The sequence below is a fragment of the Aspergillus affinis genome (assembly GCF_023601865.1).
Source record: "Aspergillus affinis strain CMG 70 chromosome Unknown NODE_99_length_137546_cov_86_507649, whole genome shotgun sequence".
NCBI lineage: Eukaryota > Fungi > Ascomycota > Eurotiomycetes > Eurotiales > Aspergillaceae > Aspergillus > Aspergillus affinis.
In genome coordinates this window covers 106,160-130,867 of record NW_026515880.1, presented here as the reverse complement: position 1 = coordinate 130,867, position 24,708 = coordinate 106,160, and the positions used below count along the sequence as shown (strand labels likewise).

At 50.3% G+C, this 24,708-nt stretch overlaps 6 protein-coding genes across 6 annotated transcripts; 3 read left to right on the top strand and 3 right to left on the bottom strand.

The window, feature by feature from the left end:
* Positions 1 to 969: 969 nt before the first annotated feature.
* KD926_011610 (NACHT domain-containing protein) lies at positions 970 to 4,867 on the top strand (the record flags this gene model as incomplete). Its single annotated transcript, XM_053103910.1, has 4 exons — positions 970 to 1,869; positions 1,937 to 2,378; positions 2,421 to 4,158; positions 4,303 to 4,867. The coding sequence occupies 4 exons, from the start codon at positions 970 to 972 to the stop codon at positions 4,865 to 4,867; spliced, it is 3,645 nt and encodes a 1,214-aa protein (XP_052952802.1).
* Positions 4,868 to 8,288: 3,421 nt separating this feature from the next.
* On the top strand, positions 8,289 to 10,761 carry KD926_011609 (uncharacterized protein; the record flags this gene model as incomplete). The annotated part of the gene is made up of 6 exons (XM_053103909.1): positions 8,289 to 8,296; positions 8,355 to 8,717; positions 8,947 to 9,376; positions 9,455 to 9,726; positions 9,781 to 9,982; positions 10,330 to 10,761. 6 exons carry the CDS (start codon positions 8,289 to 8,291, stop codon positions 10,759 to 10,761), a joined length of 1,707 nt encoding a protein of 568 aa, XP_052952801.1.
* Positions 10,762 to 11,092: 331 nt separating this feature from the next.
* KD926_011608 (putative cellobiose dehydrogenase) lies at positions 11,093 to 13,789 on the bottom strand (the record flags this gene model as incomplete). The annotated part of the gene is made up of 1 exon (XM_053103908.1): positions 11,093 to 13,789. One exon carries the CDS (start codon positions 13,787 to 13,789, stop codon positions 11,093 to 11,095), a length of 2,697 nt encoding a protein of 898 aa, XP_052952800.1.
* A 1,701-nt stretch (positions 13,790 to 15,490) lies between these two features.
* Positions 15,491 to 16,923, bottom strand: gel1 (1,3-beta-glucanosyltransferase gel1; the record flags this gene model as incomplete). Its single annotated transcript, XM_053103907.1, has 2 exons — positions 15,491 to 16,270; positions 16,327 to 16,923. The coding sequence occupies 2 exons, from the start codon at positions 16,921 to 16,923 to the stop codon at positions 15,491 to 15,493; spliced, it is 1,377 nt and encodes a 458-aa protein (XP_052952799.1).
* A 3,365-nt stretch (positions 16,924 to 20,288) lies between these two features.
* On the top strand, positions 20,289 to 21,017 carry KD926_011606 (fatty acid hydroxylase superfamily-domain-containing protein; the record flags this gene model as incomplete). Its single annotated transcript, XM_053103906.1, has 1 exon — positions 20,289 to 21,017. One exon carries the CDS (start codon positions 20,289 to 20,291, stop codon positions 21,015 to 21,017), a length of 729 nt encoding a protein of 242 aa, XP_052952798.1.
* A 284-nt stretch (positions 21,018 to 21,301) lies between these two features.
* Positions 21,302 to 23,412, bottom strand: KD926_011605 (alpha/beta hydrolase; the record flags this gene model as incomplete). The annotated part of the gene is made up of 6 exons (XM_053103904.1): positions 21,302 to 21,442; positions 21,492 to 21,552; positions 21,612 to 21,687; positions 21,737 to 22,939; positions 23,003 to 23,192; positions 23,245 to 23,412. 6 exons carry the CDS (start codon positions 23,410 to 23,412, stop codon positions 21,302 to 21,304), a joined length of 1,839 nt encoding a protein of 612 aa, XP_052952797.1.
* Positions 23,413 to 24,708: the final 1,296 nt, after the last annotated feature.

Below are 24,708 nucleotides of genomic sequence, written 5' to 3'. Positions count from 1 at the left end.
CCTAATCAGAGACTCTAGCTCCAATCAGAACATACGTCGATGTCCATAGTATAGGAGCCCATGCGGGGCTTGAGCTGCAGTATTTCCACACCTTACCTGCTTCAGTAATTGTATCTTGTGATATAATTGGCTCCAATGCGGAGCCTATCATGCAGGAGCTTCTTCACAGGGGAAATACACTGAGCAGGGAGACCGGGCGCATAATTCTCGTGCAGGTTTTCTGTTGGCTGATAAGTCATATTTGTTTTGTAGTGGGAACAAGGATTATATTATAGCCGCGTGACAGGAACACAGGAAGCGGATTAAGTTTAGGATAGAAATAGGGTAGAAATAGGCTGCGGAATGTTTGATGTAGACATACAGGTCGTTCCCTTCACAAGTTATCTTCTATTCATGTCCGCTTCTACCTCTCATATTCTATTCTGGCTTTTCAGAGACTATTTGCCTTCCTTTCCATGCCCCCGCAGATTTTCAAGCCACCGGCTGAGATGAGACACAGCTTTATTTCATTCAGCCGCTAAAGGTGGGACTAAGGGTTGACGTAATTGGCAGGGGGCAGAGTGATACAAATCTACCCCATCACAACCTCAATTGATTGGTGGTTAGGAATTGCTTAGGTTCCTATAGGTCGCTTTCATTTTTTCTCAGGCTGAACCCCACCTTGAAATAAGCGATGAGTGATGGGGCACTGGGCTGGGGACCCATTGTTACCGCTATCCATGAAGGGCAGGAGTATCGGCGATTAGAACTGATTCAATAGGGTTCCTTATGCAGCTCGGACTCGAGGGTAAGTCTGAAAAAGGCCGGCTACTGGTTGATGCATCGGCAAGCTGCAAGAGCTGGCTAGATTGTTTTCATATCTCAGCTGGCATCCCTCTCACTTCCTGCGACACTTCCTACTTGACAACTTCTCATCTTCAGCTACACCTCTCTTGGTGGACGTAATTGAATCTTACCAATAGTCAAGTGATGAATTCGTTCAAGATCGGCCAGGCTATTATTCTGGCCGGAGGGACAATGGCTTTTTGTTTTTGGCTCTACAGCAGACGTGCATTGTCCCAGCCAGCACCACACTCCGAGGCAAAACATGGTGGTGCTTGCCACAGCGGCCCAGCTCCAGGGGCTCCAACACAATCCGTTCGGCGACTGCAAGGAGTCTGTCTCCGTCAGGTCTACCCTTCATCCGAGAGCAAGATTGAAACAGATATCGATATTATTGCCATTCATGGCCTCGATACGAAGTCGCCGGACACATGGATATGGAAAACCCCAGAGACTGACGTTAACTGGCTTCAAGATCTGGATATGCTGCCTAAGCGATTTCCGACCGCGCGAATCTTTACCTGTGACTGGCCTGCCAACCTCCTTGAAGAATCAGACTTTATCCAAAAAAGAATTGAGGAATTTGCTCGGCTCTTGCTCGCCGGAATTAAACATCGGCCTCCAGCAACGAATAATCACTGTGAAGAGAAGGAAAGACCAATTTTGTTTATTGCGTCATGTCTCGGAGGTGTCATCTTGATGAAAATGCTTATAATGGCTAATCAGGAGTATCATTCTGTGAAACAAGCAACACGCGGTATTATCTTTCTTGCCACACCATTTCGTGGCACGTCATTCGAAGATGTGGCTAGATGGGCCGAGCCATGCCTGAGAGCCTGGGCTTCGATCAAAGACAGGAATGTTTCCAACATGCTCGAGCAGGTGAAACCGACATTTGAACTGGAAGAGCTTGTGCGCAGCTTCACTACTTTTTGTCAAGAAAATGACCTTACACAACATGTGTTCACCTTCTATGAGACTGGCAAGTCAAGTCTTCCGCGTAAAATAGCTCCCTGGCTCCCCGGTTTTTTGTCCCAGGAACAACCGGTAAGAACTGTGATTTAATCTTCATTCTTTACTCTGAGTAAGAGGAGTGGTGCTAATAAATTACCAGCTGGTTGATAAAGTTTCCGCAACTCTGGATATTGTTCCACATCCTATACCCCTTGCTCGATCGCATGTAAGGATGAATAAGTTTTATGGTCCTGAAGATCCAGAATATGTTGCTGTTACTGGGAAACTTGACTTAATTCTTTGCAAAATTCGCCAGGGACGGCCAATTGATAGAGCAGACACTTGGATACAGAATAAACGCTATTCTCTGAAAGAGCTTGAGATTGAACGACTCTCAGGTGATCTACTTCCGATGGATCGCTGCTACATCAATCTTGCTATTATAGAGCACTCAGCTGAGAATAATAGTCACGGAAAGGGAGAATATATCGCGCGAAAGGCTTCCCCATTTTCACTCCACGCCCGATTAAAGACTGAGACGCCAGACAAGGCCATTAAGGTGACGTTGCCAACTCTATTTGAATCCCGCAAGTCAAAGGATGGTCAGGACCGCCAACCATGACGGATCTTGATTCGTGGACGAGCCGGGGTGGGCAAGACCACTCTATGCAAGAAGATTGTTCATGATTTCACATACAAGGGAATGTGGCGGGATTTGTTTGATCGCGTGCTTTGGGTTCCATTGCGGAATCTAAAGCGGGAAGAAAGACGTCAGCTTTCTGCATATAAATTTGGCTCATTGTTTCATGACGAGTATTTCTCTCAACACGCGGAAGGCAGGAACCTTGCTGAAGAATTGTGGTCTGCATTGAGGGATACAAAGAGTCGCAAAACTTTGTTTATCCTGGATGGTCTAGATGAAGTTTCTCAAGACTTGGGCGAACATATGCGTACTTTCTTCAAAGAGCTCTTGGGTCAGCCTAATGTTATTATAACAACCCGACCCTATGCAATACTTCCGCATCGCACGAAAGATATTGATATCGACCTTGAACTGGAAACGATTGGGTTCTACCCAGACCAAGTAAAAGCCTATGTCGAGAAGGCCTTTACTGACCCAAGAACAGTCGGGATAAATCGAAAAACACCCGCTGAGATCCAGTCATACCTCCAGGAGCATCCAATAATCCAAGGACTTGTGCGGATTCCAGTTCAGCTGGATGCGCTCTGCTTCACCTGGCAAGGTTTGCATAGTGAAGATATACGACCACAGACAATGACCGATGTCTACAAAGCGATCGAGCAAAGCTTATGGAAGAAAGACACCATAAAACTAGATAAACGGACTGAGGCTCAAATGCAGAACGCTTCGACGATAGATATCATGAACTGTATCGGAAAAGAGCTTGAGTTCGTTGAAGCTCTTGCCTTTACTGGAATGTACAACGATGTCATAGAGTTTGAGCGAAAGCACCGCGATGCTGTACAAAAGCTGTTTGATCCCTTGGACATGAATCTCTCTCTAGACACGATACTCGGACGCCTCTCTTTCCTGCGAACATCAGACCCGTCGTTGAAGGAACGAGATCGAACTTACCATTTTTTGCATTTAACATTTCAAGAATACTTCGCCGCAAAATACTTTGTACGGCAGTGGAAAGCTAACGGAACACTCAAATGTCTAGTGTTCAGCCAACCGAAGAAAAGCGGCAAACTTCTTGAAACGCCTATTGAATTTCTTCAAAAACTCAAGTACCACGTGAGATATGACATCTTCTGGCGCTTTGTTACCGGCTTACTTGGCGATGAGGATGACGAAGAAGTACGTCACTTTTTTGAGAAGATCAGAGAGGCGCCACTTGATATATTAGGTCCTATGCATCAGCGGCTTCTCATGCATTGTTTGCACGAAGTACAGACAGCAGAGATACCATTTCGAAAGGACCTGGAACAGAGTCTGCTGGATTGGCTTCTTTTTGAATGCAAATATAGAAAAGATTCATACCTAGCAGCTGAAATGGAGTTCGCAGGACCTGTCCTTGCTAATGCCTTGCAATCAAGTTCTGGTGCTACAAAGAAAATACTTCTCGACTCACTAGGAAAGAGACAAGGAATGAGATCAAACCTAATAGATCCGGTCGGTTCTTGCCTTGGGGATGATGACTCGGATGTCAGAGGCGCAGCAGTCCAGGCACTGAAAGGGCTGGCAGGCCAGGCGACACTACCCCCAGACATCATCGAGGCTATAGCAGTACGGCTTGGGGATGATAACTCAGACATCAGACACGCGGCAGTCCAGACACTGGAAGAGCTAGCAAGTCAAACAGTGTTGCTTCCAGACATTATCCAGGCTATAGCAGTACAGCTTGAGGATAATAACTGGTATATCAGACGCGCGGCAGTCTAGACACTGGAAAAGCTAGCAGACCAAACGGTACTGCCTCCAGATATTATCGAAGCTATAGCAGTACGGCTTGAGGATAATGATTCAGATGTCAGACACGCGGCAGTTTAGATACTGAAAAGGCTGGCAGGTCAGACGGTACTGCCTTCAGATATCATCGAAGCTATAGCAGTACGGCTTGGAGATAATAACTTAAATGTTAAAGGTGCAGCAGTTCAGGCACTGGAAAGGCTGGCAGACCAGACAGCGTTATCTCCAGACATCATTCAGGCTATTACATTACGGCTTGAGGATAATAACTGGTATATCAGATACGCGACAGTCCAGGCACTGGAACGGCTAGCAGGCCAAACGATATTGCCTCCAGATATCATTGAGGCTATAGTAGCACGGCTTGGGGATGATGATTCAGATGTCAGACACGCGGCATTCCAGGCATTGGAAGGGCTGGCAGGCCAGGCGGCGCTGCCCCCAGACTCTCTCGGTCAGTATCTAGGTTTGCTTTACCGGGTATTGTTAGAAACCAGCTTCCAGCAGCCCTGCAGTTGGATTATTACGGAAAAGGTTTCCTACATAGCATTACATGACCGAGAGGTTCGTTTAGGATCTGTACAAAAACAGTTCATGGAGGCAATTCAGGAAACACAGAGAGCATTAGATGCTCCCCCACCTTACTGTATTAGTTAAGATACAAATTGTCACCTATCCTATGTCAAGAATGGAATAGACCTCTGGTGACCACGGCGTTCCTACTCTTGTCTATTTTCTAATCCCTTTTCAAAAGGAGGGTCTGGGAAAAACCAAATATTTAAGCCAAGAATTATTGCTACCAGCATGCTTACCATCAAAATCCAAAAGTTTCCGGCATAGTTGTGACGGTCTACAAAGGAGCCTAGTAAAAGACTAGTTTGTTTATGACTCGTAGTCAAGGAATTTTCCCATGGAGAAGAAAGGCTATCTAGGAGCGAGAATCTAAGGCCTCTATGTACTAACTGAGGCTCTGCCTCAGGCAGGAATGCATTCAGGAAGGTTTCTCCGTACTGGGAAGTTCGTATCGGAAGTCCGTATCGGGAAGTCCTTGGCTCAGGAGATAACAATAGTCATGTGCCACGGGTCTTAACTAATTATGAAAACATGACGCAAGGGACAACGAGCCGCCACCCTACCTCCGCGGCGATAACGCATCTTGCGAATTTAACGAAACTAAAGAGTGAGATGTCAATTCTAAATAGATAAGCAAATGAAATTAGGTGTGTATATTCTACCCCACTGATCTCGCCTTCTTCAACTCCTTTAGGAAAGTTCAATGTCCAACAGATTCATGACACTATTCGAATTTCGTTTCATACAATCGACACGCGTGATTTCTTATTCCATTACACATATGTTTATGCACCACCATTTTCAAGCTCTCATATGATAATATCATGTGCGTTACAGGAACTGGTCCAATTCCATTTACTATATTAAAGACAATAACTCCCTTCAGAAAACCTTCTAGAAGAAGTTTGATCTACAACAGGACTGATACATTCACTGTAACTGCGGGACGTTATATCAATGCAGCTCAAAGTTACACAGCTCATGCATAGCTGTGCATAATTCATAATAAGACCAGCGGATCTTGACATTAGGGTCTGGAAATAGAAGACAAGAGTATAGAAGTGAATCTGATAGAGTTTCCCGTGCCGTTGATAGTCAGGCGGTAAGGATGGGAGAAACCCTGAGATGAGTCAAGTACTGTGTCCAAGTATGTCACATTTGCTACTGATTCGATAAGTAGGCGAAAACTACAATTGTTAAATAAGATTAAACTGCCACGATCTTGGTTGGCCAGACCAAAACAGATACAGAGACCGAAAATTAGTCCCGAAAACTTTTAGAGGTTTCTTTTGCAACGCATTGTAGATGGACAGTGTTTAAACTTCTAATTCAAGACGATATATGCTGGATGATAAAGGAAGTGAATGTCACATGCCTTTATAGTTTGAATTTGCTCTGAGGCTGAGATATCTTGGAAGTGGTTCTTTTATTATTTAGCTAAAAATCGAAGTGATAGGGAGTACAGCGTAGTTTTAACCCATTGGGTAACCCTTAGTAAAGTGCACCGGTGGCAAGAAATAAACATCCATCCAAGCTCCGGAGAAAGCTTTTTAATATAATTAAAGCTGACTCTCACCTTAACTTTCACTAATTTACTGAGACGTCGGTTAAATTCAAATCCATATCCTATAACAATAGCCTCTTGGTCATCGACAATCTCTGTGGCCATTTCGGCTTTCCGTAGTTGCCAAACAAAATTAAATAGGAGTGTTGGAGTGTGCCAGGGTCACAGTCATCCTAGTAATGACATTTATAAGGCTGATACACAGAATGCAATTTCGGAGGCTGGCATGCCTATCCAATAGGATAACAATGTAGCCGACAGAAATCGTGTAGGTGATCAAGGCCCTGGACAGAACACGCATATATGGATACGTCTATAGCGATAATACCCAGCTCACACAGTAAATTGTTCTCAGAATTCAGCTGTCGAATTCGGGTATTGATGGCCGATATCTGTTCCCCAACGGCTTTTGCCTGCTGATATCTGCTTCATTCCCTTTGACAGTATTAAAACTTTGGATGATAAGGGGACCTGCGAGTGTGTGCTGCCTTTCGTGATACTCAAGAAGAGTCATTGGCCCGGATCTAGAAAATGACTGTTCTGTGTATACTCCAAAGCTGCCAAAGAATGACATTCTTAGAAATGAGATAGTTTGGTAAGTGAAGAAAGGTATCGTATTATTGAGGAAGGTCTTGTTAAATTACCTAATAAAGGACTACGGGAGAAAAGCCATAATTTAATAAAATCCTGTATCATGATGCATGGTTTCATCCTTAGAACCATTAGCTCATGCTGGTAGTTTGTGTAGGCTGGAAATCAAAGCATAGCAGCTTAAAATCTTGATAAATGGGTCCCTCCCTTTCCAATTACAACAGTCCATCCCGGAGTGTATCCACGAAAATTTGGCTTGTGGATACTTCTTTCGTTAGGCTTGGTCGGTCTTTGTTGTGACGATTGGACAAACCTGTTATCAGAATCTTGCCCCGCTGGACTTCTAATTCCTCCATAAAAGCTTGCTTAATATTTATATGACCTGCGAAGCTATTCACAAGTCGACCGTTCCTTAAGCCAGTTGGCTTGTCCGGAATATGCAATTTGATATTGAGCATCTGAAAGCGCGTCAGCCATGAGCGGTCAGAAGCTTGCTCGAGCTTACCAGTGTTTTCGTATATTTATCGCGATCTTCTGTTAGAAGATGTATCATCTAAGGCCGAACAGCGGCTAAGTTATCTACATTGCCTATTCAATAAGCTGCTTTTTGCCTTGCAGACGCTATCCTTACTCCAACTTGTCTCCCATATGAGCGAAATTCGACGAACGGATAGCTCTCCGCGTAATGATCCGTAGAGGAAATGACGCATGTAGGGTATTTGAGCTGCAATATCAACCCCTTGTGCGAACATAATGACGTGACCATACTCTTCGAAATCACAATGTCCACCGTATGGACCATCAACAATGGCTCGCATTTTTGTTGAAGATCCATAGGCAGCAATATCCTCTGTCAGGCCACACCGCGGCTGAATAAGTAACCAGAATGTGGATAGTCTCTCGGTTGCCGACTCAATCACGGGTTCGGTACTTTTCGCGCCATCCTGTCCAAGTATGGAAAGATCTTGTCCAAGATCTTCATCGATTGGTCCATCGGAGCGATCCCTGCGCTCCTCGTTCCACCAAACCACCGAGAATGGATGCCCTTGCATGAATGACCAGGGTTTCATTGTTCGAATATAAAGATAACCTGTTTGGCCAGGTTTTAGGGTCTAACCCCGTGGCAAGGCTACACGAAGCTTTAGCGTTGGCCGCGAAGGCATGTTCTCGTAGCTGTTGTGTGCAGGTTATCGCAGTGCAAAGAGGTTGAAACGGTGCGGAATTCGGCTGACATGATTGTTCAGCATATCGGAAGGATGTGTTATACGCGCTTGGGTGTGACCTTTGCCGTTGTCCGAGCACCGGTTAAATCCTATATGCGGGGAATATGCGGGGTAGAAGCCCTAAGTCATGTTGATGTCCCTTGCGATCCACGCGATAAGCTCCATTGAACTGCTATGCTAATCCCCCGGATAGTGTCCGCTATCAAGGCGTTGAGATTTCAGCCGAGAGCATACATTCTTCGGGCGATGACGAGCGGACTCATCGTGGGAAACGACGTCGAGTGTCCAAAGCCTGCGATCGATGTCGCCAAGGCAAACTCAAGTGCAACGGAGTGCGGCCACAGTGCGACACATGTCTGAAGGCTGACAAGCCTTGTTCTTATGGAATTGAAATTCGAAGGCGGGGGTTACGCACGGGGTACGTGCGCGCGTTAGAATGCCTGTGGGGATTGATCCTCCAGTCCATCGACGGGAGCGAGGATGCGATCGAGAAATTGATTGTCACCACGGCCAAACAGTGCTTCTGGGCTCGAGATGATGTCAGGGACGTCTTAAGGTCTGGGGAGACATGGAAGTCGAGGAAAATCCCTCAGGCCATAGACGCGCTCTTGTCCGAGCAGGACAATGGGGAATGGGGTGGATGAGGGGTCGACCACGATACCCATGTATTTATCCGCGCAGATAGAGCCCCTTCGTCCTCTTCGGAGCCTATCGAGTTTGTCTGTCAACCTGCGTAGACGGTCTCACGTCGCGCCGGAAATGATTTGCCCACGTTGCTCAGGTAGAATGCAAGAACAAACAGCGGAGCCTAGGGATAAAGTTGTTAGCGAAAACAAGAGTCAGGATCAGAATCACAGGGCGCCAGAGACATCTGTGCTATCACAGCAGACGCCGCCAGATGCATTCCCCGAATTGCCCCAAAATCCGGTCCAGTTGCTGAGTCGATATTCTTCTCTCACCCACAGCTGGCTACCCATTGTCGAAAGCCATGCCGTGTGCCGGATATTCTTTGCCCACGGTAAGACCTCGGGTCCCCTTGGTACGACGAAGCGAGATTCCGGAGATATCGCCGTTCTTTGGGCCATTTTCGCGGTTACGAGTAGGACGGGCCACCAAGGCAACTTGGATCTACCGTCAGCGCATCCGGATGAGCTCTACATGGTAGCCAGAAAAGCTATCCCACTAGAGAAAGAGTACAACTATTCTCCGGGCCACGTACAGGCCTATCTCATTCTCTGACTCCTCTACTACTCGTCTTGTGAATGGGAAAACGCGCGCATTCTGATCGGACAGGCGACCTTGATCGCGAGCCGCATCGGGCTCGACCAGCCGGATTCATGCCAGACGGACTACCATCGACGCACCTGGCTTGGATGTTTCGTCTTGGATACTCTCATCTCCGCGCATACTGGGAAGATACCCTGGATTCGGTCCGACCAGGTGAAGACCCTCTTTCCGATTGATGAGACGGGGAACGAAGAATGGGAGCCATGGCATCTTCAACACGCACTGCGGCCGAGTGTGGAAGCTGAAATTGCGGAGTTTGCAGCTCCAAATCACGCACTGTCTGTTTTTACGAAGTTATTGGATCTGCTCTGCATTACTAACGACAGTATTAGTACGACGACTCTCGAGCAGAAGGACGGCTGCAAGGAGGCATTGACGGCCTGGAGTGACGATCTGCCTGAACACATTAAAGGGTTTTGTGACGAAATGTCTCAGAAGGCATCGGCGCCTCCGCCTCCAAATATGCTTAACCTACACATCCTCCATGCCTTTTTGCGAGAGAACCTGGTTCACTCGACCCCTCCACGGACTGGTGTACGTGGCCATGGATGGCCCAAGTTTCTCCATGCTATGGAGGCGTTCTTCGGTCGGTTTAGTCCACAGATGATCCCGCCATCGTTTCGCCTCCTCCGTTGCTCATCCCGACCCATGACTAAAAGTGACTCCATCTATGACTTGCTGGCCGAGCTGAAGAATTCAACGGATGGGTGATTGCCAGATCGGTCGCTATTAATTCACCGCGGCGTAAACACCTCTGCTGAGAGGGAACCTGTAAGCCTGACACTGCAATTTATCGATTGCCATCATTTTTTCTTCTCTTTTCTTTTCTTAGCTACTTGATATCCATACGCTTGCTTACCTGAGCTTTTAAACTCTTATAGCTACCGGAAAGCAACAACCTTATCAATATCCCAACGACGGCAGTTCCATGCAACCTAAATCCAGGCCTAGAACAAGACCTTAACTCACTAATCGACGTCAACATGTCCAGGTCCTGGCCGGATGCTGCTGCTGAGTTCTTTCCGGAATCGCAAAATGTACCCCAGAATGCAAGACCAGGAATGATCCAGCCGAATCCTATTGCAGGAGCTCAAGATGATATCTCGCCTTTGGACGAGTTTCCGGACGAGGCAACGCTTGGTCAGCTTAATGACTGGGATGATATAGAGATGTACGTGCAATGCAATTCCCCCGCCCCATATCTCACAAAAGCAGAAATGAAAGTGCTAGATCACTATAAGTCCATGTCTTCATCATCAGATATGATCGTGACCAGCTTAGACGGAATCTGGGTTTCTTGTTCTAATGAATAGTTAACAAACGAACAACTGTGTAAACCATGTCTAGATAATTAAGACTTCAACGTAACTACGCTACATAAAAGGATACATTACTCACAACCTCAACAAATGAGGTACTAATTACTAGATAGAAAAGCCAAGATAAATCAGGATCTAATTCATTCATCCTAAACAATTACAGCAGCAATACACGATTCCCAAAAATGCTAACTAAAAAAAAGGTCCTTTTATAAACAAAATGTAATGTGTATTAGAATCAAAACGTCGCTAACACACGCTCACACACACATATCCATGCATGCAAGCAACAAACATAATTATCAAGTTATTTATGTTTGGTCATCTACGCGAAGGTAGGCAAGACGGTGATGGTGGTGGTGCTGGTAACAACAACCAGCTTGGTGGTGGTCACGACGACCAGCTCACCGGCCTCGTTGGTGGTGGTGGTAGTGTGAGGGACGGCGGCCTGGCCGTTGCCGTTGCCGTTGCCGGCGGCGGCGGTGGTGGCAGCCTGGGTGACGGCGGGAGCGGTGGCAGTGCCGGCCTGCTGGTTGCCGTTGTTGTTGGAGCCGGAGTCAGAGCCGGAGTTGGAGCCGGAGCCAGAGTTGGAGCCAGAGCCGGTGGCGGCGGCGGAGCCAGCCTCGGTGGTGGTAGCCTCAACGGTGGCATCGGTGGTGGAGACGCTGGCGACAGCGGTCTGCTCGGCGGGGGCGGAGACGACGGCACTGGAGGAAGCGACGGAGCCGGTCAGACCCTTGGCGGCGACGATCTTGGGGATGGCGGCCTCGGCGGCGATCATGACGATGGCCTGGGTGTTACCGGTGGGCAGATCGGGGTGGATACTGGCATCGACGACGAACAGGTTCTCGGTACCGTAGACCTTGGTGTCGGTGTCGACGACGGAGGTACCGTTGTCCTTGCGGCCGTCGTCAAGACCCATCTTGGCGGTACCGACGAAGTGGTCACCGGAGGTCTTCTTCTCGATGATGTCGGAGGCGGAGCTGACGCCCGAGATGCTGTAGCCCTTGCCGGAGGACTTCATGTCGTCGATCAGGCCCTGGAGGAACTCGGTGATGGCCTTCTTGTCGGCGTCGGTCTGGAGCCAGGGGTCGGTCTCGATGACGGTGGAGCCTGAAGAGCTGATACCCAGGACACCGGACGAGGTGGCACCGTGGGTGAGGTAGATCTTCATGGTGATGCTGCCGTCGCCGCTGGTGCTGCAGGAAGCCTGGTAGAAACGGGTCACGCCGTCGGAGCCCTTGCTGGAGCTCCAGAACTGGAGACGGTGGCCACCCTGGGACAGGACACCGGAGGCGTGTTTGTACAGGTTCTCGACGAAGGTAGCGGGGCCGGGAATGACGCTGGAGGTGTTGAAGGCGGTGAAGTTGCTGTTGGTGTTGACGGTGACAGTGAACATGGGGTGGTCCTTCAGGTTGTGGCCGACGGGCAGGTTGATCCAGTCAGCCTGGGCAGGAACGGTGACACCGGTGGAGCCCTTCTTGACGTTCTGGATCTGCTCAGCGGGACCAATGCCGGAGTTGAACAGGATACGGGGGGTGGACAGGGCACCGGCAGCGAGAACGACCTTGCCGCCAGCGCGGATGTTGATGATCTGGGCGCCGCCGTTGGCGGTCTCGACCTCAACACCGGTGACACGGCCACCGCGGCGGATCAGGCGGTTAACCTTGGTGTGCAGGCTCAGGGAGAAGTTGTCGAGCTCCTGGGCGAGAGGGAGGTAGGAGCGGACGGGACCGGCACGGATACCGTTGGCGACGGACCAAGAGGGGTAACTGAACTTCTTGTGCTTCTCGTTGGGCTGCTCGTGCTGGTTGACCTGCGAGTAGCCGAGTCCCTTCAGGAAAGAGGAGAGGGAAGCGAACATGCCCTGGTCGTAACGCTTGCCGTCGGCGGAGGGCAGCAAGCTACCGGGGTTGCGCTCGTACAGACGCTCGGAAGCCTCCTTAACATCGTCCCACTTCCAGCCGGAGGGCCACTTGTCGTCGAAATCAGCCTCCTGGGGGTGGATGAAGGCAAGAGCGTTGACGATGGTACCACCGCCGAGAACGCAACCAGCCATGCCGGCGGTGTCGGGGCACAGGTAGTCGTCGAGCAGACCCAGCGAGGACAGGGAGCTGCCCAGGGCGGGGACATCGTAGGCAGTCAGACTGTTGTTCCACGAGAGGGCACCCTTAGTGTTGCCGAGCTGGACGGAGTGGGCGCCACCACGCTCGATGAGCAGGACGCTCTTCTTGGTCTCAGCCAGACGCTCGGCGGCGATGATACCGGCGGCACCACCACCGACAACGATGTAGTCGTAGGTGGTGTTGGACACGGTAGGGGCCACGCTGGGGGTAGGAGTAGAGCTGACAGCGGCGCTCGAGGAGGCCGAGGGCGAAGAAGTAGAGGTGCTGGCCTTAGCCTTGCTGGCCCAGGTGGAGTACTTGGAGGACTTGGCGTCGGACAGGAGCATACGGAAGCTACCGAAACCAGCGGCGTGGTAGTTCAGGGTGGAGGAAGCGGAGGCCGGGGTGGAAGGGTTGGACTTGCTGAGAGCCCATCCGAGGAAGTAGCTCTCGTCATCAGCGCTGAAGGTGGTGGGGTCGCCAACAATGCAACCCTTGCAGAGGAAAGTGTAGGTGAAGTGGGTGCTGTTCTTGGAGGTTCCGCTGGGGATCTCCGCGAGGCTGGCGTCGCCGTCGTACGCGTCGGGGTTGGTGTAGGAGGTCGTCTCACGGAGAGTAGCGACGGCATCGTCGCCGTTGGGCCAGGCACCGATGAGGAGGGCGTGGGTCATGGAGCTAGCAAGACTGACACCACCCCATCCCTTGCCGCTGGTGAGAGGCACAACGAGTTGACCAATGAAGTCCTTGTCGGCATCCTCAGGCAGGGCCAACCCGAAACAGAACCCGCTGGAGGCGTCGCACCACCGTTGGAAGTCGATTCCGCTAGCGGAGTCACTGTAGGCGGACGAGTTGTAGTTTCTGGCCGCAGCTCCGAGCACGGAGCTCAGAGCAACGAGTCCTCCGAGAAAGGAACGCATGTTGTGTTATAAAAAGGGGTTCTCCGAAAATATCAAAAAATCGGAAGAACTGATCAAAGAATCAGAAGTTAAAAAAAGAGTGGTAAAGACTGACAAAAGGTGGATCAAAAGAGAGACAGTGGACAAAACGCTGACCCAGCAGCAAGTCCAAGAAAGAACGAACGGCTTAGAGAAGCCGAAAGAAACGAAAACGTCAAAAGAAAGAAAAGAAGGTAGGGAATGTGTGAAGCAAGAAGAGAAGAAAAAAGACCAGGCTTCCCTCGAGGTCTTCCGGGATTCATATATCCATTCGAACGGCAGGGACAAGTTCCCCCTTGTGGGGACCGAAAACAAACCTGCAACCATGTCATGGAGAACCCGTACAAGACGGTGTGATATTGAAGGGTGATGAGAAAGGGGAAGCTAATGCACTGGGCATATTGATTAAGTGGAATAGCCCTCGAACCGTACGGCGATTACCCACACGTGGGAATTCTTTCCCAGAGACCGTCCCAGGCCAGTGCTTGACGTTGCCCCGAAGAGCAGCCCTGCCGTTGGCTCGAACCAAGATAAGCAAATTTAAGCGGGTCAAGTTTATCTCCGAGGCGCAACGGTGTGGGACATGCCAAGCGGACTTCATCAATTAAAGGTTTCATCCGAAGGCGTTGGCGGTTTTGAAGGGCGCGGCGTCCAAGGCCATTGTCGCCGCGATCATAAAGACGAAACAAGGCCCCCTCAAATAGTTCATGTTCGAGTGGATTGATCACTAAACCAGTGCTTCTGATTGGACTTGCCAGCAGACCTGGCGAAGAATCTGTCAGGACCGGGGCAGACGCTGGTTTCACTCGAATTAATTCTGCCCGTAGCGTTTGTCGACCAGGCGCGAGGGGAAACTTCGGATTCAATCCGAGTCACGTAGTTGGCTGGTTCTGCAGGGAGTAATCTCCTTTGCGATCATTCGATGGTCCGAACCATCCATCATACTATTGATGCAAAAGGGGATGAATTAATTAATCTGATCGGAGTCATCGGAGGAAGGTTCGATTTGTCGCTTGAACTCACCGACATCCCCGGAAAGCCCGACATCTGTCAGAGCAAAGTCAGAATTCTATCCACCAACGTTGACGTGACTCGTGCGTGGTGAGTCGTGACTAGGGTGAAATGATGCCGACTCCTGTCTGTGGATGACACTGAAAGCGTCACGAATTGCTCAATCAGGAGAAAATCGGCCCGCACCGAGTGGGTCACCTGAGCGCTGAAAGAGGCAATTAGGGCTCAGGGCCAGTGGTGCCGGGAGATTAAATCTGCTGGTCAAGTTCTTTTTGGCTGATGCCTAGTGTTTATATTAAATCATATTAAGCCGGATATTACCTAGGTCTTTATTGGGCCGACCAGGCTAAGCATTGCTAGTGCGGTGGAATGGGGCCGCTTAGATGTCATGAATCATGGACCTGTCACCTGAGAACATGCTGTGGAAGTGAAATGGAATCATAATTATGGTTATGGCTCTATACGGAGGCAAAGCTTAATTGGCTACTAATCAGCCGACCAACTGTACAACTTGAAGATAAAAGGGTCTGATGCCGAAAAAACGCCGCGGACATTTCGTCAACACAAACTGAATTGGATAGAAATTCGCCAGCGATCAACTGACGATTCAAACAAGAAACAAAAAATGGGGAAGGTAGCATTCATAAATCCTGTTCCTGAAAGGAAAAGAGTTTAAGCAAGAACAACACCAGCGCCGAAGAGCGTCGACGCGACAGTGACCAGACCAACAACGACGGGCGCCAGGGTCAAGCTGGGGATTTGCAGACCGGCGGCGGCACCGGCGGAGGAAGTAGAGGTGCCGCTGCTGGAGTCGGAGCTGGAGTCGTACGAGGAAGAAGCGGAGCCGGAGCCGGGCTTAGCGGTGCCGGTGGAAGTAGTTCCGGCGTTCTGGCTACCCTTGCCCTTGAAGCCGTCACCCTTGCCAGCACCCTCGGTCATGTACTTCTTGGCGGGCTCGGGGATGGCGGGAAGGTCATCGTCATCAACGTTCCAGTTGGGGGAGTCCTTGGCAGGGCAGGGGTTGGCACCACCGGTCTTGTTGTAGCCGCCGCTGCCGGAGGGGTTCTCGGTCTTGTCGAAGGCGGACTTCAGGGCGTCGAAGTCATCGAGGGTCTTGACGCTGTCGCTGCTGACCTTGACGAGACCGTAGTTGCTGGATTCCTGGGAGTACTCGTAGACCAGACCACCGGAGTAGACACCAGTCATCTTCTCGGAGTAGAGGGCGGCGACCTCCTCGAACTTGCGCTTGTTGGTGTTGCAGCCGTATTCGGAAAGGAAGAGGGGAAGGCCGTATCCGGTGAAGTTCTTGACCTTCTGGTCCCAACCGGAGGTGGTGAACGAAGAGGGGTCACACCAGGAGTAGTCGTTGAAGGCGAAGAAGTCACTGCGCTCGTCGTCGGTACCGCAGTTCATGTACTGAGCCATCTGCAGACGGTTGGTGTCGATGTCGGCCTGAAAAATTCGTTAGTACTAATCAACTTTTCATGAAGATTGTAGGAAGAACTTACAGCAGAGTATCCGACAGGGATCTCACGGTAGTTGCGCTTGCGGATGTACTGACGCAGATCACGGGTGACGGCCTTGATGTAGGGAGCCGCCTTGGACGAGGGACCGTCGTTGATAACCTCGTTACCGGAGAAGAAAGCCAAGGTGTTCTTGTACTTGGCGAACTTGTCAACGGTGGCGAAGATGTACTGCAGGTACACGTCGTTGTAGGACTCCTTGGGCTGGGCACGGTTCAGGGAGTACTTGGGAGTGTTGACGTCGAGAACCAGGTAGATGCCAGCATCAGCCAGGGCGTTCATACACTCGTCGTGGTCCTTGGAGTTGTCGACCGAGTAGACACGGATGGTGTTCAGGCCGAGCTCCTTGAAGTACTTGATGTCACGCTTGCAACCGTCGGCGTCGGCGATGGGGTCGGCCAGGTCGGAGGAACCACCGGGCTGGTAGTCGACACCGCGCATGTAGAAACGGTCGCTGCCCTTGAAGAAGGCATTGCCCTTGACGGTGACGGCGGTGACGTCGTCACGGGCCTCGAGAGAGGGAGCGGCCAGCGCGGTGGAAGCACCGAGCGCGAGGGCCGTCGCAACAGAGGAGCCCTTCATGATGGAGATGTGGAAGATGCGAAGTGATAAGAGAAACGATGAGACGGTCCGAAAAGAATGGCGAGACACGTCAATTTAGTTACACTAAACACGTAGACGGCGCAAGTGGAAAATGCAACGGAAGAATCCAGCGAGGTGAAAGCAACCGAAGACAGAAGTCAGAACGAATGACAAGAAGATGGGGTTGAAATAAGAACGAGAGGAAAGAGAATTGGATCTCAGCGAGCGAAGGGGATGAAGGAAAGAAGGAACAAGAAGAAAGGGAAAAAAGGGAAGGGCAGGAAAGAATTGGGGGGAAGCGCCTTAAAATGCAGGTATGGATACCGGGTATTTCCTCCTCTTTCATGGTCCAGAGGGACTTCGCGGGTCACTCCGCCATACAAAGATCGCCCTCGAGTGACTTTGGGGGGGTCTGCAGGGACCGTAATTTACCGTGGAATACACCTTTTTCCATTGTGTGTGGTGTTTACCTACTCTCTGTATCCGTACTAAAGGGACAAGACTCCTGGGGCCGCAAAGAGCGTCGTCATCCACCCTGGCCAGAATTTCACTAAGGAACCTTGACTGCTTGACAAGCGACCAGATCGGCTCCGGCTCAAGGGTCTCCCTCCGTGCGCCCATCGTCACTGGCTGGAGGCCCGGTCGCTCTCAATCAATCACCCACCGGTCAGCGCTGTAGAAGCGGGTCGCAGGGAGTCGGAATGAAGATGATTCCCATTCCTGATGCCGCGGTGGAGCTTTTTTTCAGGACTTCCAGGGGTCGGTGGGTCCAGACCAGGGGATTCCCTGAGACCCTCTGGCCAGCCAAGGGCGAGGGTCCATGGATAGTTGCGCCCATCTTTCAGAATTCCCACCTTCGAGAAAACAAACAAACAGTCCGCCACCATCGACTACCTCTAAAACTCATACATGAAGAACAGGAACGGAAAGAAAGAAGACCTTCGAACTCAACGGCTCACTTGTGATCATGACGGTTGCCTACGGTGCATAAAGAGGCCTGGCACAGATTCCCGTGGTCATACCACGCCCGAGCCCTGACTGGCCATGAATGGGAACACAACCGAGTGGACATTCCAATCACAATGCGAGACTCCCCTGGTATCTTGTCGAGTTATCTGGGCGCATCACCCCGCGTCACATCTCAGACATCCTGAACTTGGGCTTGATTCAGGCAGCAGTCAATAATAATAGACTCGCCTCAATGCAACCCACTCCCTCACCTTGCAGAATCATGCTAGATGCCCAGCTTCTTTCCCCTATTTCCATGTACTCCGTATACAAGTTCACGATCACCTCATCGACGAAGCGCTAGAAAGCTCTCACAGCCACAAAGATCTACCTGTTTTTCTTGTCCTTCCAGCGCGTGAAACCGAAGCCGATGTTTCTCCTAAAATAGGATCGGCTATTGTCACCGACCCGCGGAATTCCTTCGCCCCCCGGGGTGGCAAATCACGATTCAATCGTCCATGGACGCTCTCCACTTCCCCCGACCGACAACCAAGGTCCAGCGCTCACTGTCAAACGCACAATGTACCGACCTGGCTTTGTTCCATCTCGGCCAGAAAGGTGGTCGACCGGTCTTCAATTTTCATCGTAAAGAAAAAGAAAAACAAGAGGTCGCGCATTCCAAGCTGCTCTACAAGGCCAAGTCGTCAGCAAAACCCCAGTCCGTAAAATCCAAGCCTAACAAAGCGACAGGATCAGTGCTTATCGCCCCTGAGTCCATGCTTATTTCGCGCGTGAAACAAAGGCCTCGTCTTAGCCGGTGGCATAAGACGAAATAAGCCTTTTAGTAGGGGAGACAGGCCACCACCAGGACCCGTTGTAGAGTGTATCGCAATCAAATGGCCCCAGTCAGAATCAGATCCCGTCTGGTATTTTGCTTTTGTTGCAATCCATCCCACGGAGTACGCCGTCCAGCAGGGAGTCGGTCGGTCGGTCGGTCGGTTGGTCATTCTGCTGTATCCGGACTAAAAAGGACGAATCTCTCGCGGCTGGGATTAATTGGAGGAGCGACCGTGTGGCTTGACGGAAATGCGGTTCTAGAACCCGATTGTCTCAGTCTAGACTCTAGAATTATTCGCTGGCAGGTCAGGATAAATTTAGAAAGGTGAGGGAAAATCTTGCCATGGCAGTAAGGTGTTGGTTCTACAGTTGTATATCGAGTAAGGAGTTTCAATTTATGCAATCTAATCTATGTAATGTACAATCTGGATCTGGAATTCAGCAAACTGGACACGAGTTAGCTCTTCGGGGGCAGGGTAGTTTTCTTGTCTGTTGTAGTCAAAGTCACACTGAGAGGGACCGCTCCGTCTAAAGTAGATCCATTTATGATTAGTGATAGAACGAACATGGACAAGAAGGATGAGGAAGGAGAGTTAGATAGGAGATGAGAGGAGAGAGAGAGCGCTCGCCGGTCGCAAGCACCTTTCCTAAACAGGCAGGTGGTAACATCAGGCATCCCATTCCACCCGAGTGTAGTACGGAGTATGTCAGTATGGTGTTAATGCCTTTTGTTTTCATTTGATTTATATATTGCAAAATTTGTATTGACATGATAGAACTACATCCTTTATGATACTCTGTAGCTTCTCGCACTCAATCTGGAGTACTTCCGTGGACGTGGTGAGAAATATATACTTTCGTTAAGAGACACACTCATGTAGCCTTGACCCTAAGCCACAGGTCAATTGCTTGGTATTAATTATTGCCGATACTATAAATACAGGACAGACTATCTGTTGAACTCGAATAAATAATCCAAATAATTTACATCATCATGGAAATGGCTATTGTTGTTGTCGCGCACATGAAATGGCCGTGGAAGGGTGACTAGTGTAAGCAACTGCAAATGCTTGGCATATTGCAACCTCAGGCATCTAGGTAGCCCAAGCAACCAGGCAACCAGGCACCAAGGCATCCGGGCATCAAGGACTCCAGGGCAGTCAGCTGGATGAATGATGTACTACCCATACCTCCGTTCTGATACTTGAGCAGTTACACCTACTTGAAGCTGAGATATTCTCTCTAGAAAGAGGCCACCTACACCTAGAGAAAGGCCCTAGACCCGTGAGCTCCGTAAAGTAATTTAATTAGGTGTCTAACACGTCCTGACACTAGGTAACTTAACTACCTTATACACATCTATACAAAACCCATGGTGACTGTCCAGATGTATGTACAGTACATATATACCCATGAAGAATTATACCTAGGAATCTTCCACTCCCTGAATTACTCACAAACACCCTCCATTTAATCGCTCCGCCCCCACCCCCTAACCATCCTCTACAAGACCCCAACCAACCACCTAATCAACCCCCCTTCCTCCTCGCCATCCCCTCCAACCCCCCACCCCCAGTCCCATGAACCCAATCCAACACCCCCAAACTCCCAAAATTAACCACAAACCTCTCATGATGCAAATCATGCATCCTGGCCACACCCCCCAAAAACCCAAACCCGCTATGCACCGTCGTCGTCATCACCAACTCATACCCCAAAAACACCCAGAAGGTGCATACATGGCTACCCAGGATCTGTGGTGGGAGGGCGATGGGGAGCACGTTGGCAAAGACCTGCTCGATTGGATGGGCGTATTGAGCGGAGAGGGCGATCGGGGCTGTGAATCTGTGGTGTTGTTTGTGGAGACGGGCGTAGAGGGATGGATGGTGGAGGAGGCGGTGGGTGTAGTAGAAGAGGGCTTCGCGGAGGAGGAGGCTGAGGGTGAAGTTGGAGAGGAGGGAGGGGAGGGAGGGGAGGGTGGAGGTGATGCGGTAAGGTTGGTGGTGGAGGAGGTGGATTTGGAAGAGGTGGAGGAGGGAGGTGAGGAGTTGGTTGCGGGCGACGATGAGGAAGCAGTGCAGGATCGTCTGGCGGGTGGGTTGTTTGGCGGCGGGCTGGATCTTGTGGCGTTGGGAGAAGGTTGGGAAGAGGATGTCGAGAAGGAGGTAGCAGAGAGAGGGAACCCAGAAGGTGAGGATTTGGACGGCGAGGGTGCCCACGAACTCAATGGATTGCGGAGAGTAGGATTCGACGATGTCGGACCAGAGTTGGCCCATCTTCTTTTGACTAGCTTAACAGGTGGGATATGATATGTGCTGTAGGTACATGTATAGTATCTCCTGAAGAATATTTATAACAATGAACTCCGCTTGTCATATGGGACAAGGTACGGCTACCTCGGCAAACACGATACTGTTGGATAATGAAATGCACCCCGCAGAGTCGCCGGCCAGCATCGGGTGCTCGTGTCTGGTCTGATACGCGATTGGATCCAAGTTCTACTCTCTATGTGGAGATATCCTAGCACACTTCTCCATGATAACATCTAACAATCCCAAGCCAAGATAGGTGTGCTATCAATCCTCACTGTTTTCTATACTGGAGGAAGCCCGAACGGCCGCTGGTCCACTTTGCAAATAGTGCCGGGCTGAGGGAGATCGCCAGTCTGGAAGTATCGGCGAATGGTCTCATGTGAGCACGATGAAGGAGCACTGATGGTGCAATGCTGGAAGATCTAGATATTAGGTCTGTTGATTTATTGGCAATCGAAACAAGGCACTTACCCCCACGGAATCCTGCTGCAACACGACGGACCTGGAAAATCCACGCGACATTTGAACGGCACTGGGAATGTATCAGCTTGCAACATAACACTTAAGATAGAAAAGCCAAAGGGGTCTTACTTGCGAAGAGGAGTGACCGGGTCATATGTGTTCCCGACGAATAGAAGCGGATGCGACGTGTTGCCGGCGATGGGCCCTAGATATTATTGATGAGACACGAAACACACTAGGAGAATTCAACTCACCATCAAATCGCCACGCTGGTCGCGTCTTCCATTTAATACACTGCAGACGCACCGTAGCCCATTCATCACCAAGGGTCTTGCTTTGTTTTCGCAGGGTCTGCCAGTATCGCCGGTACTTGTCTTTTGTAATCCCATCAATATTCTCTCCGTCGGTACAGATGATGTTCCCCTGCGCCTCGAACTTATTGTCTCCTGGAATCACCGTTCCTGGACACGTCTCCTCGGCACTTTGGTACTTGAAATCCGCAAACGACGATCCATTGTTGCGCGAGAGATCAGCCAAGAACTGCGCCATAGTCTCGAAGAAGTCCATGGGATCATAGAGCGCAGTCGTGATCGTGGTCTTGACATCGGTATAGGTGATCATATCCGGGGGGCGATCCGCAGACGCAGGTACCGGGACGGGGTTGGTTTTCAGGCTCTCAATCAGCTCGTCTACGCGAGCTTTGATCTCCTCCGGGCTATCGCCCGCGAGGGCACACTTCGTCGGTCCCGCTTCGTGGCAGTATTCCAAGAACTTGTAAAACGCCTGATCCGCGTCCTGAATATTCTTGAGCCAGTTTCCGGCATAATAGTCCGGGCAATCGCACACGCCGTCTATTACGGCGCGCTGGATCCGATCTGGGTGCATGGCTGCGAACGTCATGCCGAGAACGCTACCGTAGGATAAACCCCAGTAAAGCAGCTTCTCTTCGCCTTGCTTCCAGCGATTCCGCAGTCGGATTGCCTCGTTCTCCGGTGTTTGCCGAGCGGACTGCAAAAGAGTCTCGGTTTCACTCTCCCGCCACTCTCCATGTCGCTCGATCAGTCCCACCATATCAGCCACCACAGGGGGAGTGTTCATATGAAGACCGATCCACTCTTCGCCCTTTGAGGCAATAGCTTCCGAAGCCTGAGAGCAGATCATGCTTAACGCTGTGGATCGAGCCCAGGATGTATCGAAGGCGAATTCAGAGCTTCCTGGCAAACCTTCCGCAGCTGCCTGATCTTGCCAAACTTTCCGTGATGCCGAGTCTTTAAAGCAGGTAAATGGCGGAGTCGTATTGTTGATGCCTCTTGGATCGAAGCTGACGACATCGAAATATTTACCGCCCGCTGCCGTATGGTATATTGAATTGAGATCTGTCGGCTCGGGATCAACGATTCCTTGCATAAGCTTCCCAACCGTGAGAACCTGCTGTACTCCCGAATTACCCGGACCACCTGATCATCATCAGCCAGGATATACATTCAGGCGCCCAGAGGGGAAGGGTTACGAGGACATACCCGGGTTCAAGATCACCGGACCGCCATACCGCGCATCGGTAACCGGCACTTTGGCAGGGAGTCGAATCACCGCCAGGGCGATCTTCGCTCCGTTCTGGTCGGCACTGTTCCAGTCCATTGGAAGCTCCAGACGAGCACACTGATAGGTTTCAAAACATGAGTGATACACTAGGTGCGGAGTTGGAACAATCTGGCGAGTTTCTTAGTATGCATATTTGGAATATTTAGACGCTGATGCGCACGCTTTCCCATTGAAAGGACGAGGTCTCCGAGCGGAGTTCCAGCACCGGTGGATCCATCTGAGTCACGGCATCTTCAAAAGGGTATCCGGTCGCTGGACCAATTGCGAAAGCGACGATCGTGAACCAGGTCGTTAGACTGACGAGTGTTTTCTCGAGAAGCTGCCTCATCGTTGACGGTGGTAATTGCGAAGAAATGTCGAGGGTTGCGAGCGATCGTCGAAATTGCTTCAGAAGTATCAAAGGAGAATCGCCATGGGGCGTAAAAGAGATCTCTTATACCAACCCACGGACCATAGTTTTTATCCCTATCGAGCACTAGTCGAGAGTAGGGACACAACGCCAATGAAGTCTTACATCTGCCCAGCTCTTACCAGAAATGGGATCTGGGTAGTGGGCGTTTAGGTTGTTTGCTGGCTGCTGCTTGCCGTATGTCACGCGGTGTCGGTCTGACAGTCATAGAAGCCGGTCTTAAGACCGAGTCATCCAAGTGCCTCACTGCCTACCTAACCAGTGACCCATCTGGAGAACGGCAGGTGCACCCAGTGGGATCGGCTTGTCAAACAAACCAACCCCTGCATGGAACTGCACCTGGGCGTCTTTCCGGCGAGCGGGGTGCATCCCTCCTGGAGACCGTGGAGCAGGGATGAGCAGGGATGTTCGCTGAAGCGATAGCTTGTTCTGCAACACACTTGTTGGTCTGACGTAGCCTCAACATATGGCTGTCCCCATCCATGCCTGAGGCAACCTCGATCAATTATACGGTGGGAATGTATCCACAATTTTTGCGTAATTCCCACTCCTTCGAAACAAGCATTGTTGACTTAAAGCTGTGATCTTCTCTCTTATTGGAGGCGGTCTTCTTTTTTTCTTTTTTTCTTTTTCCCCCATGGTGTTCCGATCTCTCCTTGACTCTCACCCAAGTTGAATGGAAATATGTCTGCATTTGCTTAAAAGACGTACTCTACTTTCTAACGATAGCATGGATGAAAGTCACATTGTGGACGTTGTTAATCCAAAAGTTCGGCCACAGAGACGTCCTCTGACTGGATCAAGACCCAAGACTGAGGCATTTCTTTCGACTTATGGAATCTGGGTTATAGCTAGGATGGTCGCCTCCGCTCCTTGGCATATGCCGTGCATCGATTCCTGTACTAGAACAGAATGACATAGCTATCCACCTTTAGGTTATTGTCTCAGATGCAAGTTCAGATATCCCAAGGCGCACAGGGAGCTGAAACCAAGCAAACATTATCGAAGAGGAGTGCCCATTCAACCATTCAAATTAGATATCCCACACGATACTATGTAGGCTCCACCTACTGTAGTATCAACGCAATCATCTAGCTATTCATCTCCATACGTCCATGCATTCGAGTTTCTGACCACAACAGCGCTGAAATTAAAACCCGCCCGTCCAACAACACACAGCATCCCCTTCCTTTCCTTTTTCTTCCCTCCCCCTTC